General features: G+C 38.2%; 1 protein-coding gene across 12 annotated transcripts in view; it reads right to left on the reverse strand.

Moving 5' to 3' along the window:
- The window catches only part of TENM3 (teneurin transmembrane protein 3), a 711,055-nt gene that overhangs the window by 244,390 nt on the left and 449,041 nt on the right, over nucleotides 1-17,624 (reverse strand). For 11 of the 12 annotated variants that reach the window (XM_061585249.1, XM_061585250.1, XM_061585255.1 and 8 more), the window contains one exon: nucleotides 2,624-2,861. In XM_061585249.1, the coding sequence (XP_061441233.1) occupies nucleotides 2,624-2,861 (238 nt within the window). Of the gene's footprint in view, nucleotides 1-2,623; nucleotides 2,862-17,624 lie in introns of those variants that run through there. The other variant, XM_061585261.1, reaches the window with a different exon arrangement.

Here is a 17,624-nt window from a genome sequence, read left to right on the forward strand (position 1 = left end):
GCACACAAGAGATGGCCTTCTCACTAGTAGCACATGGGTTTTGAGAGCAGCTGCCTGCAGAGACACATCTAGCTCTTTCCCCAACTGTTTTTAGGCACCAGGTCAAGAAGCTGCTGTTTAATGAAGCTTTTAACCTTGCTAATGGCTAAACAGGCAGTTTTATTCTTCTTCTGCTGTTGTTTTATGTTAAATTAAAATAAAGAAGCTACAGAAACATTAACTAATGACGGATCAATGCTAAGAAATCATTCACTGCAGGGCAAATTTTTAATACATCTTTTATCAAGTAACTACAAATAAGCTACTCTCTTCACATCTATTACCAAAGCACTTAGTTAGCAAGGAAATACTGTCTGTGTAGGTCAGAACTTCTCAGAAAGGGTTCAAACAGATTAAAATGACTCCAGTTTTACCACCCTTGTCTTTCTATAGTCTGATTCACAGTGAGCTGAGTAGTAAATCTGTGTCTGGACTGTATCAGCTTCAGATTGCAGATGGGTGCTTATATGACCAAATGGTCCTCCATGCAAAAAACCCCAAACAAATAAATCTTTGTAAACACTAGATGTCAGGGAGACTGTTTTAGCTGCTTTAGTTGCTACTTTTGTATGTGTTCAGTCATATGAGCCTTTACCTACAATCTGAAGTGGTAGGTACAGCCCAAAGGTTTACCATTCCAGTGACAACTAGCCCTATGACATTCTTTGACAGGTCTATGGCTCCAGCAACTGATTAAAAAAAAATATTAAATTGATTTTATAATAATAACACAACAGAGATATCAGGTTATGTCCAAGAACATTATAACAATACAATATGCCAAGCCAGAATTCACAAAATGAACACTCATCTAGCTGAGGCTTTACAGTACAAAATAAAATAAGAGTTAGGGGAACATTTCAACTTAGATTACAATTTTTCTTCTAGTCTTCTTTGACAGATATGGATCTGAATGACTACAAAACAGCAAGTGTGAAGACCTGGTTATATCTCCTTTTACAGCTGATCTTACATAAGGAGAAAGGGAATGTTCATCTAGGTGAGGAGTAAGTACTGGCAATGGCAATTTTAAAAACCCAGAGGATTTTATAGGAAGTCAAGGAGGCTGAAAAAGGAGGGAGGAGAGGGATGATGATGAAAAAAGAGGGGGAACCGTTATCAGTATCACTCAATATGCCATTTAAAGGGAGTGCAAAGACTACTTCTTTAAGGAAAGTGACAGTTTCATTTCCCTGCTGAATTGAAAGGGGGGCAGCGGAGATTGAGAGGTTTAGTAAGGATGGGAATCCCTGCTGCAAGGTATTGACCCACCCCTTTACAGTTTGTCCTTTTAGTTGGTAACAACATAGCTTGATATGATAGGCATATTGACCAATAGTAGCTGCAGCAAGAATACTGTCAGTGTAAAAAAAGTGAGAATTAACTTTATGAAGCATCCATCTAGAAAGACAGGTCCAAAATAAACATGATACTTTATCCAGAATGAGCTCCACCATTCTATACACTCAAACTTTACCCTCAAAGACAAACACACAAACATGCCTAAGTAAAGCAGAGCTTGGAAAAGTTACTTTTTTGAACTACAACTCCCATCAGCCCCAGCCAGCATGGCCACTGGATTGGGCTGATGGGTGTTGTAGTTCAAAAAAGTAACTTTTCCAAGCTCTGAAGTATAGTGAGGGAGGCTTCCCAGGTCTTGCATCAGGAAACATTTCTCCATTTTTTCCTATCCAGTAGTGGAAATGACAGTAACTGCAATCACTTCCAGTGCTCCAAGCTGCACATGTTGCAGGCTGTACAAAGGAGGAGGTAGCTTTGCTTTGTTTTTAGACCTGCATCGGGAGACTGTTAAAGCGCCCACTTATATTACTGCTCATTTTACAAGAAGTTCTAGTTACCTGAAACCATGTGCAGGTAAACAGGCATCTTCAAGCAAACTCTTATTTCTCAATGCTTGGGGATCATGCAGACCAGACTTTATACAAGCATAACTTAAATGTTATGAAAACATTCCCAACAGGGGTCACAACACAGATGGCATTCCAGTAATGTTATAATTGTTGCTCATCTAAATGAGCTGAATAGACAGCCCTCACACTCTGGATCTGTTAATAGGTCTATGCCTACATACAGCCATTTGTAACTTTAACTGGCCATTATGGAAGAATGAAAGGTCACGTAAGTACAGGGACCATCTAAGTACAAAGCTAGGGTTAAGCTCAAGTTATCATCACATACAAAATAGTGAAGCTTTCTTGAGAAGTGCTTCTTTGGTAGCACTGTGATCGTGTGTCCATTAACTCATATTTACCTTACAAAGATGAGCAATTCTTCATGATAATACAGCAACATTAATAGTGAACATTAAGGAGAAAATGCTTGCCTCCATTTAGTAACATCTCTGAAGTACAGTATATTTGTACATGTACTAAGAGAGAACATGGTAAAGGAAAAATTAAGTTACAATGTGACATTTCGGATAAAGTGACAGTATCAATACTGGCTACAGTGTATCAAAATTCCACAGATTAAACCTCTTACTGACAGAATGGGGATATATCAATTTCAGGCTTCTTAAATATTTTGAGCATAACTTGAGTCTTACAAGATCCTAAAGGATTACCTGCTTTCCAGTGGCACATTACTGCCAAGGACCCAGCTGTCCTGCAGCTGGACCGACTCAGGTGTGGTTTGCAGCTCGGCGGGCAAAGCAGCCGGCGGGGCCGGACTCTGGTTCCTCCTATTTGTCAGTGAGTTTCTGTTAAGGGAGGTGATAGATGGGTGATGCTGTGCTGAATGCTGCTTGTGAGAAGGTGGCAAAGGTTGCAGGGTCGACTGGCCTTGGTTATTTGGAGGTTGCTCTGAGAAGAAAGAAAATTAAAGTTCGTTATACATCATCCTCACCTTTGCCAGATCTAAAGCAGAAACTGAAATGAAAGACCATAATCTAATATATTTACATATTATTTTATTGATTGGCTTCAACGACATTCTTTAAGCATCAATTTACCCTTGATAGGGTAAAATCTAATTAATATACAACAGATGGTACAACTGTTTTTCAGTTTTAACTTGTTTCAGGTTTTGTTTTTGTTTTTTAAAAACTGGTTTATAAACACTTACACAAAATAGCATCTCACAGATTCCCTAACATGCCTTTAGAATTCAGTTTTTTAAAATGAACCAACCCTGAAATTATATGGATGATTTCAATAGAACACAAAGGTTTTCAAAATGCTTATAATCCCTATAATTATTTAATGAAGTTTTTTTTAAAAAAAAGCTTTATTTAACTGCAATAAATTATTGCAAGCTAGTTGCTAAACAGCAGTAGACTATGCTAGTTTAGAGCATTTCAAATAGGGCAGATCTGCACTATGATCTGCTAATAGATGCTAAGTATTCTTTAGCAGAAGGTCACTCTGTGAAGCAGATGTTGCTTCATGGATATTTAACAGCCTGAATCACATCTGATTACAACGTCAGAAGACTCATATACTTAATCACCGTTACATCCATTAGAACACACAAAGAACAGATTTTCTAATTTTACACTATGTAGTATAACTATGTTTTAGCATAAGTCACAGGTGAACAGAGAATCTTGTCACCACAACAATAGTATAAATATGTCACAATTCCTAAAAAAAAGGATATCTATTATTTTTAAAAGCAACAGTACCAATGTATACATCACAGACCAAATGGTAGATATTACAGATCCAGTTTCCTAGTGCATGTTTCTGCTTTGTACACAAATACATGGCTTTAAGTCAATTTCCTCCTGTTGACTTCAGTGGTAGTAACTTGGCTTGTATCTAATTACTTCAGCTTACATATTGATTTGATTTATATCCTGCCCTTCCTCCCAGTAGGAGCCTTAATGGCATTGTGAATTGGGTTGATAGAGATGCATAGTTTTAGCAAAAGCATGTTTAAAAACTTACGCAATCCACAAAGTTTTCCCAAACTTTGGCAAAGAAAAACCTCAACAAAATAATATGTAGAAAATGTTATTATTCAGGTAGCATACAATTAATCAGCTTTGTCTTTACCAACACCAGTGGGTATCAGTGCATATTATTAGAATCACTATAGAAAGCTTTAAGGCACATTCACAGCCAGCTACAGGATAATTCAACATGCCAAAGTCCACAAAGCCCCCCCCCTACTTAAAACTTTATCTGATTTAGATTAGAAGTTAATTATCAGATGCTAGATAATTAACTTAGGTCATTATGTAAAATACATATGAAAATGATTACTTGTCTTTCTTAAGCCTCTTTCTTTACATAGGATACTAAATTTTTCCCTTGTTTGTAGAACAGAATTATTTTGTCCTAATTAAATGGAATTGAGTATATGGATGTTTATGCCATAATAAATTTGTTAGTCATTAAGGTGCAAGAGACTAACGTGGCTACCCCTCTGGAATTGTTTTTCTCGGCAATTCTCTACTAATATCTAATAAACATGTATAGGATTGCGCTGTAAATGTATTTCTGCGGAACTAAATTTACTAAGTCTTCACACTTACACACTTAATCTGTGTATTTAAATACAATGAAGCAATGAATTAAACTGATAACTATATCTCTTATTCTATTTCTCCACTAGGCCAATCAGTCCCCTCCCATACTATATACCTACTTGATCCATCCACAGCTCCTTCTTCTGTTTTGCTTTTCTTCAGATAAGGCCTACATCATCTAATAGGCTGAACCAGATGTTGAACAAAGATCACCATTAATACAAAAGTATGACAGCCCTGCAAAGGAGCTCAGTTCTATGAGCACAAGGGAAGTGTCTCAACTTTTAAGTATAAGCTTTTATTTCAATCTCATTATAGGCTCAGTTTAGGTTTTAATGCCACTTATAAGCTAAAGTGCAGATGTAGACTTTGCTTCAATTTAAAACTTCAGATTTTAGTTCAGCGCATGGATGCTTCCAGAAGTGAGTTTATTGTGCAACTTCCAGATAAGAGTTTATTGGCGGCAACAACACTGACAGCCACCAGCAGAGGCTGTCATATCTAAGCTAGGGTGACAGATTGTTTTATTGTATCCCCTGCCCTTGCTTCTGGAGTATCTGCCCTGCTGAGGACTAGTAGCACTTTAAGGGTAGTGGGAACTTTTCTGGCAGGTCAAGAGTGCAAGTGAAGGGAGATGACACTAAACTTTGATTTCCATACCAAGAACACCTTGCCAACTCTGGGCACTTCCTTGGGAGGGCCCTAGCTGGTGTTTGGGTCAGGGATAAAAGGAGGCGCCGCTATGAACACTTTCCTGGCAGCAGCAACATTGACAGCCACGAGCAGAGGCTTTGCATTTTTGTACTGGAATGTTTATTACATTTGCCATTAATAATTGATGTTTTAATTGATTGATAGTTTATTTTATGATGATTTTAAAACTGAGTTATTTGTTAGACTGTTATGTTTTGAAATTATTTGGTAGTTGTTTGTTATTGATGTAGTGATTTGTATTTTTGTTTTCTGTTGTGAGCCAGTTTGAGCATATTTGTATCTGGTCCTGAAGCGGAACTAGTGCAGAATGCAGCAGCCAGACTGCTTACAGGAGCAGATTACTGGCAAATGCTACCCCACTGCTGAAAGAACAGCGCTGGTTGGCAATTTGTTACCAGGCAGGTTCAAGGTACTTGTGTTACTTCACAAGGCCTTTAACGGCATGGGCCAAAACTGCCTGACTCCCTATGTTCTATCGCAGTCACTGATATCTTCTGATGGGGCAGAAGGTTCCCCACACCCTTGAGGTTTGGTTGGCCTCCACCAGGGACCAAGCCTTTAGTGTGGCAGGCCCTGCTCTGTGGAACTCTGAGGTTCAGCAGAAACCGCCCCACCTTTCTTTCAGTCTGTTTTAAAAACTGAATTTTTTATACAGGCCTTTGAACATTATTCCCCCTCCCCAACCAATACAATATTATTGATGCTTTTATTGTTGCTTAAAAAAATTATACCTTTGAATGTTGTAAGCCGCCTTGATGTACTCTATTAAAAGTGTAGCCAATAAAATAAATAAATAATAAAATGTAATAATAATATGTATATGAACATTTTATGCAGGGTCCACATAATGCTGTTATCATTGAAATGCCAGTCTGAAATTGTTTTCCATTTAATTTGGATTTATTCATACCATGGAAAATCCAATTTGTATAAAAAAGCTATTATAAGTTCACAGTCATCACTGGTTTGGAAGCTCATTAGTGAACATATTCTTTTCTTTTTTTGGTGGATATGTCATGTGTGTGGTGGTGTTTTGGTGGGTGTCTTCTATCACCACACCCTTACTTCTGTTTGCTCTTCTCCTGAGCGCAACCAAACCATTTTGTTTCTGGTGCTAGCACAAACGTGAACCGCACATCTAGACGCCAATTGCCACATTCTGAAGTCATGTTCAAATTTCAACAACCTGGTTAATAGAAGATATTCTCTCAAGATCATCACCCAGTAGATGTGGAGGATTACCTCAGCGACTGCAGTCACAGAACATGTATCATCCTATATTTTAAAATAATAAATACGAAAACCCTGTAAAAGACCACTTTATCGTAGTATCATTATTTTGTTGCCACAGCAGGTAGTATTTTTTTTGTAGTGGTGGGAAATTGCACAGTTGTGCTTTTAATGGTTATGAGGCTCTACAGGGTACTCCTTATTTTAATATTGCCAACCCACCTTTGCCAAATCTAAGAGCAGATAAATATAGTTAAATATCACTTGTAAGACCTCTGTATTAATTTTTTTTATGAAACAAAATGGAAATGGGTATTCTCCACCCTGCCCCAAGTGCAAGCCTCCATTCTGCCAATTGTGAAACATGGAAACTAAGGGCTGATAATATTTGTTTTTGCACATTTTGGTGGAATTTTATTTAATATATGCACACAGGTACAGAAATTCATGTCTGAGCACCCCAAGTTTAGAAAAGTATACATTGAAGCAGGTTTATAGTGAGTCAGATCCTTATTCCTAGAAGGGTTCCATTTGTCCACATCCTATCTTTAATCTCCATTCAGTGACTGCACTCATTGACCAGTTAAGCAGGGGAATGTGGTGATTTTCTACCCGTGTATATGTGTGGAGAGAGAGGAGCTAAAAAATTAACAGGAAGGAGGAGTATCATTCTGGTACCCAAGAACCTAGATAGGTTCTAGCCTCTCCTATTGCAACCCAGTTGAGATGCAATGCTAAACCACAATTTAGCACTAAGCCTGTTTGAGCTTGAGTGATATCCCCTTTCCTTCTTCATCAAGAGGAAGAGGACTGGAAAAGATTGGAAGTATCCGCTTCAGGGATTAAACTAGCTGTCCAACACATTGTGGTTAATTTAAACTATAGTTTACTGAAACAAGCTAAGCTCAAACTGTGGTTTCCAGTTCTGACATGTTTCAATAACATTGTTGTAAATTAGGTAAAATAGCCTGTTTAACAAAAGCCTTTAAGAACAGATTCTAGTTTAGTAAGAGTTTTTCCGCCGTTCCCAATGCTTGGGCTTTAAAGATAATTTTAACTTAATTTACTAGGGTCTGCATCTTTTAAGTGTTTTTCTTGTTTAGGCTACTCATCCAGCTGAGGGTGTGTGTGCTATTATTTCCTTAGAGAACAGAGATGATAACACTAGAAGACTGGCAACTTCAACATAAGCAGTTTTATGATTGAGTGTAAGGTGGCCAATTATGGTGCCTTTCATAACTATGTGGCAGACGAATATTCAAGAGGTACAGTTTCTCCTGTCATGCTGCTGCAATGATGGAAAAAGCCACACCTGTCATGCTTATCCATTCCATGGAGCTGTTAAAGGCACTGGAACACTGTTCAAAGTCAGGTGTTGGCAATCCTAATTGATACATATGAAGGAAGATTCTTTTCAGTTTTAGTGAAATGTCAGTCAGCTGTAAGTAATTCTGATGGGACTTCAGCCAAAAGCATCCCAGCTCCCTGGCTGACAGCTCCATTTTGATGCTAAGCCTGAGCGAAAAGAAAGAAGACATCCAGCTTGAAGACTATAAAGGCAATAGCTACAATAACTGTTTTGGAAGAAGGCACAGAGTTAAGGAAATGAAATAATGTAGAAGCATGCAACTACATTAATTTATTTAATACAGGGAAGGAGAGATTATTTAATGCAGTCAAATGATAAAATATAGCACATTGTCACATATTGCTCAGCTAGTTCTGATCAATCTCATTACACCATGGTTGAAGTATAAGCGAAAAAATGTGTGCTTTGCTCTGCAAATTGTCTTCATTAGATAAGCATACACACTGATGCATACTATGAAAATTGATGAGTTGAACTAAACTGATGGGGAATGGTAATCTAAATATATTTTTATTTGTTGTCAATACCCATTGAAATGGTTGTTTAGCCAAGAGAAAACTACTGACAGTATTTTTAACATGGGAGGTAAAATGACAGTCCTTAGTTTTTTTTTAGCTTTCCATCAAAACCTGTTTTTCAAAAACCTGTATGTACTTAATGTTATCATTTAATTGTTATAGAATTTACAGAGGATTCAGTATAAAGCAAACATATAATGTGAAAGACAAAGTGTGAGTGATAGGAAGACAGAAAAACTAAAATGGTTCAATATATAGCAGTAACAATAATTTTAATAATAATAAAAAGTAATAATAATTTTGACATTTGGTAGTTTGTGATCTTAATAAACAATGAAAAAAGTAGGACAAATGTATGTAAAAAGTAATTTGTCATACATCCTATACTGTAGTCTTTCCATAACAACTAGATTGCTATGTCTCGTTAGTCACTCATATAAAGAAATTACAGCGATTTTTCATTTGATAAGGATCATACATTGGTGAGAGAATTTAGTATTAGAGAAAACAGAGCTGTTTTAATGAATAAAATACAAAAATGTGTTGTCTATGTGAAATATCAGCATATCCAGGAGAATAATTAAAACAATTATGATTTCCCTATGATCAAGAATGCTCAGTCTAGAACATAGTAGTATTGTAGAATCACAAGATAAATTGTCTGCATGAATCCAATTTATTGATTTAACCTGAGGGCTCAAAGTGAGTGATAAGCCATCTAAAACCAACCATAGCATGTTGCAAGTTCTGTGACTTTAATCACTGTTCAGTTGCAGCGTATTGTGAACTTACAGAGTCTAGAAGGGTAGCCTTGTTAATGTGTACAAGGAAACCCACTGTTTAATGTTCAGACTTTCCCCCATATACTGGCCTGTCTTGGACCAAATATTACACTGTACTTTAGCATTATGCACACAAGCCTGTTCCCTTTTTCCTCTACAGTAGGAATGGAATCCATTGACCATTGCCAGTTGGAAAGCATTCTGTTGACCTAAGAGGCTGACACCGATCTGAGTTTGTTCTGTATCTGCTAGCCACTGGTTTTACTGAACCATTTTTTTTCCACTTGGGGAAAAAATATCTATATTAGTATCAGTATTTTTAAAAGAAATATCAGTATTTTGAAAGAAATAACATTTCATTAAAAATATCAATATATGAAGGAAATAATAATCATTTTGATAATCAATGTATTGCAGGCTTTTTTTTTTTTTTTTTAAAGACTATTTTCAAAAATAGTCACGGAAATTTGTTATGTTAAAATCCAATTCTCAGCTATTGAGAATAAGCGGTTTAATGGAAAATTCAGTACCAAATGCACATCTATTGTGACCATGTTTTGTACACAATGTGGACTAGTAAGTTTTTACTATGGTTTATCAAAGATTTTAAACCATGATTTGAAGCTTGCTTATTCAGACAAACTACATTTAAAAATAACTACTGTTTTTCCTGGTTCAGACTAAATGACAAAATGTGTTTAGCTGAAAATGGAAGCAGATGCTTTTGATCTCTTCTTAATGGCCGTGCTGGAAGGGGTAGTGCATAAACCTGAGACTCATTCACACAGCATTAAACTATGGTTTAGATTTACATCTATTACAGTCAGTATATATACAGCTTTAGTTACCATTGAGACAGATCCAGACATAATCCCCCAAAGCAGAGCTTCTGCTGCAGACTTAAGCTATAATATTTATCAGCAAAGCAAGTTCTTCCCCAGCTAGTTTGCTCATTGAGATTATACATAATGCTGACAATGTTGTTGTGGAAGAATTGCAGACACCTAGTTGACACTTAGTTGATACTGCCTGTGACATCACAGGTGGCAAAGAATACCATCCATCCCAGTGATATCATTAGTGACAAAACACAACCCATCCTATTAAGCAAATGTAAAACATTTTGGGTGCAATCCAGCCAAAATTGAGTATATTTAAGCACACTTACTTTAACTGGAAGAATTAAGCATATGCCTGCAAAATCAATGTGACTGAAGCCTTTGTTTTTAGGATCTTTAGCAATTCAACTCTCCTTTAATGTGCCATTAGAGGACGACCATTTTAATAAAAAATAGCATCACCAAAAAATCTATCCACTCACAGCAACGCCTCTTCCTTCTCTAACTGCAAGACCACTTCCTTCTTCTATTTAATTGTACCAGGAAATAGTGCTACCGGCTCTAGATCTGTGAAAATGTAGTAACAAAAGATTTAGTATTCTTTTAACATCTGGAAAGGCCCCTAGAAACTTACTATCATGTGAATTGGACTGAGATACACAAAATGGATTCAAAAGTCAGTGGGAAACCTATCCAACTCACAAGCTGAGAACTGATGGAGGAAAAACCAAATTAATAAAAGTGCTTTTTAAGGCCATGAAGGCAGTGACTATAATATATTTGAATGTAGCTCAGTGACTGCCACAATCAATCAATCTGCTCAGCTTATCATTCTACCAAGTGCCAGAATACATCTACATATATGAGGATAAAAACTACTGCTGCAGAAAATGGAAGAACACATCAAGAAGATATATTCATTTGCTACTGAATGCAGAATAACAAAAACACAGAGCACCTAAGGGCGCTATAGCTTTGCCGACCCAATGTGCTCCCTTTTGATCAAGACATTTCCACTGAGCTCACTTCTATAAGGTCAAGACTTTAGACCACATATCTGCAATATCATTAACATATACTAAACTTCTCTGCACTAGAGTTGCCAGGTTCTTGGCCTGAGACTGATCCTGTATCTTTAGGAGAAGAGAAAGTCAGCCAAGTGCAGGTGTTCTTGCAACGTTGTAATGGGAAAAATCACAAGGAGGAATTCTCCCTCCCCCCTCCACAACTTTTAAAGATACAGAAGACCTCTTGGTTGCCAGGCCCAGCCTCCAAGAGGTCTTCTGTATCTTTAAAAGTTGTGCAGGGGGAAGGGAGAATTCCACCTTGTGGTTTTTCCCATTACAGAGTTGCAAGAACACCTGCACTTGGCTGACTTTCTCTTCTCCTAAAGATACAGGATCAGTCTCAGGCCATGGACCTGGCAACCCTACTCTGCACCTTCCAACATTTGATGCAAGAAAACAGATGCACCTGAGTTGTACAATTATGCAGCAGGTCCCAGAGCTCAAAATGTCAGTACACAATAGAGATGCAACCAAAAGTTGGGACTGCCCAGGGTTTGGCACTTAATTTGGTGGTCTCCTCCACCCCAGTAAGTCAGAACCTGTGGTCAGAGTCTATTAAAATAGATATGGGTTAGGCCTGGGCCCTTTTCACAATCTGTAGGCACTGATGTGTGACTTCACTGACTTAATTGGTGTGTACTTTAAAGCAGGGCTACCATACCACCAAAAGATACAGGGGCAACATGAAGGGCCGACCATCACTATTCAGTCTACTCCCTAGTCTACTAGAGAGCTACTACCAGTCAATGTAAATGGTATTGAGCTAAATAGGACAATAGTCAGTTTGCTTGTCTCTTTTTAAATAAAATGTTTTCTTTGTATGACTTAAGAGCAAGAGTCTTCTTTCATTGTGGATATTGTGAATTTTATTTGGAAACTTACCCATAACTTTTAAATATTTTATACAAAAAAGTTAAGATTTTTCATTTTCAGAAAAATCCCTATTCTATGTGCAATAATATGCTACCTTTTGAATTCTCTGTACTCTCATCAGAATCTTGACCACTATCATTCAGAATTCTATATAAATCATATGCTTGCATATGTACACTGAAATATCTAGATAAAATAAGGAACACTACAATGGGTAGTATTCAATGCTAGCCTTACTCACAGTAGACCCACTGAAGTTAATAGAAATGGCTAACTTGGAGTCATTAATTTCAATGGATTTACTCAGAGTAGACTTTAGCTGAATACAACCTATTGTTTAGTGCTTTTTGTTTCACCCCAATTATGCTACAAGATTGAGATTCATTATTACTTACAAAATGAAATTGTAATTACTGCAACAGAAGATGCAAACTTGAAGTCAAACTAGACATGACATTAGACACATAATTTACAATTCTGTATTTGATTTGTTGTATACAGTCGGGCCCCACTCATATGGCGGGTTACGTTCCGGACACCCGCTGTAAAGCAAAAAATGCTGTAAAGCGGAAATCATTGAATAGAATGGCGCAAGATGCCTGAAAACCGCCGTAAAAGTGGAACAAGCACCGTATGAGTGGGGCTTTAGTCTAATTGTGTCTAACTGAGATGGCTGTATTAGTGAATCACTGTAAAGCAGGGCCCTACCGTATAATTAATAGCTGCTGTAGAGGGGCCCAATATTAATCAGAACCATGACAAGTAGGAAGAATGGGTTTAACCCTTTTTTCTCTCACCGCGATCCTGATTTTTTTTTTTTAAGAAACCCCACCACAGCTGCTATTAGCCCTGGGAGGAAGCCTTCATGGGAGCTAATGAGAGCTTCCTTCTTGAGGCTAACAGCAGCTGTAAATGTGTGTGTGTGCATGTGTGCGTGCATGCATACATGCTAGCATCAGGATGGTGGAGTTAACTATATTAAAAACTCAAAGACCTTTTCAGAATCAAATATAGCTTGGGAAGGACCATAACTCTTGCATGCAAAAGTTTCCAGGTTCAATGCCTGAGAAACTCCAGACTGGAGCTGGGAAAGATTCTTCTCTGAAACCCTGGGGAGGGGAACTGCTGTCTTTCATTGTGTATAAAACTGAGCTAGTTGGAACAGCGGTCTGCTCAGTATAATGCAATTTCCTGTGTTCCTCAATATAATTTTAATGTAGAATTGTTCATACCTAACACTAATTGTCCAGCCAAATTTTCTGTCCAAACAGTAACATAGTGAATTTTCCTAGTTTATATACAAGTTTATAGGAGAAGTGGGGATTGTAATATGTATCAGTAGTTAGAAGTGTGAAATGGTGACCATTATTTTTTCTACAATAAGAAATATAATTTGTAGAACAAGTTGTGATCTTGAGAATTGGGTTTACCCCTTCCCACTTTTATACATATATTTTCTTTCCCTGCGTTACACATAACACATGGATTTCCCTTTTTTCTTCCCTCTTCCCAACTTCTGCTATAGGTCATGACATGCAGAACTAATCTCATAGCATGATGTTACTTTACATGCTCCAATTTGTATTCAAGCAAACAATGCCTTAATTTAACTTTGTTAGCATAGTTTGTTTGACCTTGAAAAATTCCTCTTGAAAGGAGCTTTCATACCACAGAAATGAATGAAGTCTGAGATCCACCCGCCCCACAATAGGTAGAAGTGATATAATAAGGTTTTGAACAAATAATGATGGGACATTTGAAGCTCGTCCTTTTGTAAATTCTAAACTGCCTCTGTAGTAAAGTTTGATATTATAAGAGAACTGAGTTTTAAAAGTAGGAATGTTTATCTGAAAATCAGGGTGTCATGTTTTCTTCTCCACCTTGGACTACACTGGTAAATTCTATATCTGTGAATAATGTAAATACTTTCATCAATATGTACTGATAGGAGGTGAGGTCTGGGATATCATAATAAAGTATTCTTGTGTGTTGCTGAGGAATATTACCATTTTTATTATATGCTTTTCTTGGCTGTCATCTTTTCAGACCTTCCTGGGAGAGACGGTTGTTTGTTTAGGATACACTTTTCCCTTTCCACCCCATGACTCAGATGTTATTCTTCCTTAGCTTGCTTGTATCAACCAGACAAGTAAGCTGCATGTTTGATTTCCTCATATGTCCTAAACAACAGTTTGGCATTTTCTGGAAGTCAAGTTTTTTTTCTACTTCTTACTTGCTTGTACTCCTAATACAGCAGTGGGAAACAAGCCTCAGCAGGTGTCTTTTTATTTTGGTCCCACTATACTGGAAGGATGCTTTGTATGTGGATCTCAACATTGCACAGAGCAGCAAGCAAACATACAAAGAAAGATAACAAAACCAGATGGGTGAAATCTGCTCAACAATGAAGCTTCGGCACACACCCAGAGCAAGCTGCTGCAGGAGTGTTTCCATAGTAGCAAAACTGCAGATACTACTTCTCACTTGGCAAAAACTATAACAAGGTATTAACATGGAGTGCCCAGGTTGAAAGGAATATATATTTATCAATTATTCACACATCAATGGACAGTCAGAACTTTTCAAGCATTACAAAAATACATGTGAGTGAAATAATGTGGCCCATACTGTACAGGGAGAGAAGGCAACCCTTCTTACTGAGTATGGCAAAAGGAAGGAGGAAGATTTATTGCTTTAGGAATTGTTATCTCTTCTGCTGGCTGTTCTTCTGTAGGAGCTACACATATTCACTTAAAAAACATTTTCCATTAGTTGGAATCAATTCTTGCAGCACATAAGAGCATTTCCACATCCAGCCAAGCAACAGTTTCTTCAGCCTTTTGTATTACAAAGCACTTTTGCTGTTGGAGCAGGTGGCTAAATGTAACAGAACTATTTAAATTAAGATCTCTACACTGGACCACACAAACTCACACCATTTTCCTGAATGAAGGCATGAACCTCTAAAAATGCAAGGTAGATAGTGCCCTTCCTGTTCATGAAACTTAACATTTGGCTGAAAAATAAACATAAAACTTGCTGATTTGAGGTTAGTTTAGGACACTTAAGGCCAATTCACACTTTGTATTTTAAAGTGTATTCACATGTGTCAAAGTCCCAGGGTCCAATCCTCTAACCCCACGGCAACTGCCCCCAGCCAGGCACACCCAGTACCTCCCTTACCAGGGATGAGTTAGACCAAACACCAACCCTGTAAGGCAGGTAGACTGCCACCACCCCTTAACCTGGTCTTCCACTCTGAGTCAAGGGGAACTCTGAGTACCCATGGACTGGCAGAGATTCCCAAGAGCAAGAGCCAAACCTTACACTCACTGCTCTGGAGCCTCCGGTCAAACCCAATTCAGTAGTAAGAAGTTAGTGATCAAGGTACTGGTTTCAGAACCACAGCTCCCAAGTAATGCACACCAGTTAATATGAGGTAGTTTATTAATTAAAATATAAGTGCATATAAAAAGAGCAGCATACAACTCCATTAAGCCAAACACTCTTAAACAGAGTTAGATATAAACACACCTATACAGAAGTACAGTGAGAAAGTTCAACACAGACACGAAATAACAAAGCTTACCTAACCTAACTGCAAACAGGAAAGTATAAGAGCCAGTCCCCTTGGCTCCTTCTACCAATATACATCACACAGGTAAGTCAAGATTGAATGGGACATCTAGTTGAAGAATAGCCCCTCTTTTATGGGAATTTGCCCAGCAACAGCGAGAGGGCCAATTAGCCAATCATGACACCTCTTACTGATGGAATAGTCCAGAGGTTCACTGCAAGGTCAGCCCTACTAATTTACGGCTACCCGGGCCTCCTGACCTTGGTACCAGGCGGTACAGATAAGATACAGCTGCTTCCTGTTTAGACCAACAAGCTGCAGCTGTATGAGACACCTTAATTTTTCCCAGTTTAAAGCATCCCAGAAACCTATGCAAAATATTCCCCACAATCCCTCCAGGCTAAGCCAACCTGAGCTGTTCTTGACAACATGTATTATATGGATATGTAAAATTGTAGTTGATAAATGAAAGAAACCTTGAATTATAGATGCACTTGCCAAGCAGTTTGGATTGATTGGAACTCCCCAATGAGTTTACACTGTGGCAAACACATAATGCAAGCTATGTGCAAGATATGTGAAAAGTGCATCAGACTTGTGTAGTATGATTTGATGATGAGAAACAGAGTATACTGAAAACAATTACATTACAAGATATTGGGAACAGTCTTTCAAAAACCATGTATTAATACACTAAAGGAAAATAGGCAAATGACAATAGTAATTCTACAGCAAAAATGAATGGGAAAATAAATACATGATCAAGAAAATGGAAATGGACTGCCTTCAAGTCGATCCCAACTTATGGCTACCCTACAAATAGGGTTTCCATGTTAAGCGGTATTCAGAGGGGGTTTACCATTGCCTCCCTCTGAGGCTAGTCCTTCCCAGCTGGCTAGGGCCTGCTCAGCTTCCACAGCTGCACAAGCCAGCCCCTTCCTTGTCCACAACTGCCAGCTGGGGGGCAACTGGGCTCCTTGGGACTATGCAGCTTGCCCACAGGTGGCAGGGCACGTAACCCCTGAGCCACTCACTGTGGGGGTGATCTCTAGCTGGCCCTTGACACCCAGGAGACACGAGTGGGGATTTGAGCTCACAGACTCTGGACTCCCAGCCAGGCTCTCCTCCCCAATTTTCCAAACCAGCTGTTGAGGCATGATTAAGAACACTACCCTATGTTAGCTGGTTATACTCTTATTTTATTTCAGTTCAAAAGAGTCAACATGTTAGGTTATTGTGGCTCTTTTGCAAGTCATGACACCTGTAAGTCTTTATTCCTGCTGCCAAAATGAATGGGGTAATATAGCCATTGTCATAATAGCTGGCTTCTGAAATGATAAACAAGTCCAACCATATATTGGCAAATGTAACTATACATAGTACAAGCAAATGTCTTAGTGTTATGGCAAGTATTAAAACTGCTCTTGTAACCTTCATTGTCTTTCAATATATTTTCTTTTGTCTATTGGTTTTAGTGTTACCTATGCCATTTTTAAAATCGTGAGATGCCTAAAAGGCATCTGAGGCAAAGTTGGTAGAAGCTGGTTTATTCCCTAAAAATAAAACAAAAGCTGTTCACCAGTTGCTCTTTCTTGCCTGTGGCTTGAAGGAACTATTAATTCAGGTTGTCTTTTTAAAGGTATATGGTAGTTGCAAGAAACATCCCTTCTTCCAGCTGTCAGGTCAGGTATCATGGGACTCTCACCAGACTACTCACTCACTGTATCTGAAGAGTAACTGGCTAGAGGGTAGAGCAGCCTCCCTCCAAAAAACAATCAAACAAAGTAGAAGAGGACCCAGTGAATGGTCAGAAAACCCAGATGCTGTGTGCAGGACTGCTGAAGTATAGATGAGATTGGTAGTCTGGATAGAAGGCCACTGGAAGTTCCATGTAAGAACAGGCTATATTCATTATAAATATCTATATTTTAAAAAGAAGTTAGCAGAAATCTCTGGCAGGACCATCTTGAGCCACTGAATTCCTGCTATATAACCTAGGATCTGCTGTGCTGGGTTTGTTGCCTGCCTAGTCTTACTCAGTGGTGAAGCTAGGGATGGACCTCAGACTTAAAGTTCATGGGCCTCCCAAATGCCTACAGAGACGAGCAGAAGAAGAAGGGGCCT

Source organism: Rhineura floridana, chromosome 9 (assembly GCF_030035675.1).
Source record: "Rhineura floridana isolate rRhiFlo1 chromosome 9, rRhiFlo1.hap2, whole genome shotgun sequence".
Classification (NCBI taxonomy): domain Eukaryota; kingdom Metazoa; phylum Chordata; class Lepidosauria; order Squamata; family Rhineuridae; genus Rhineura; species Rhineura floridana.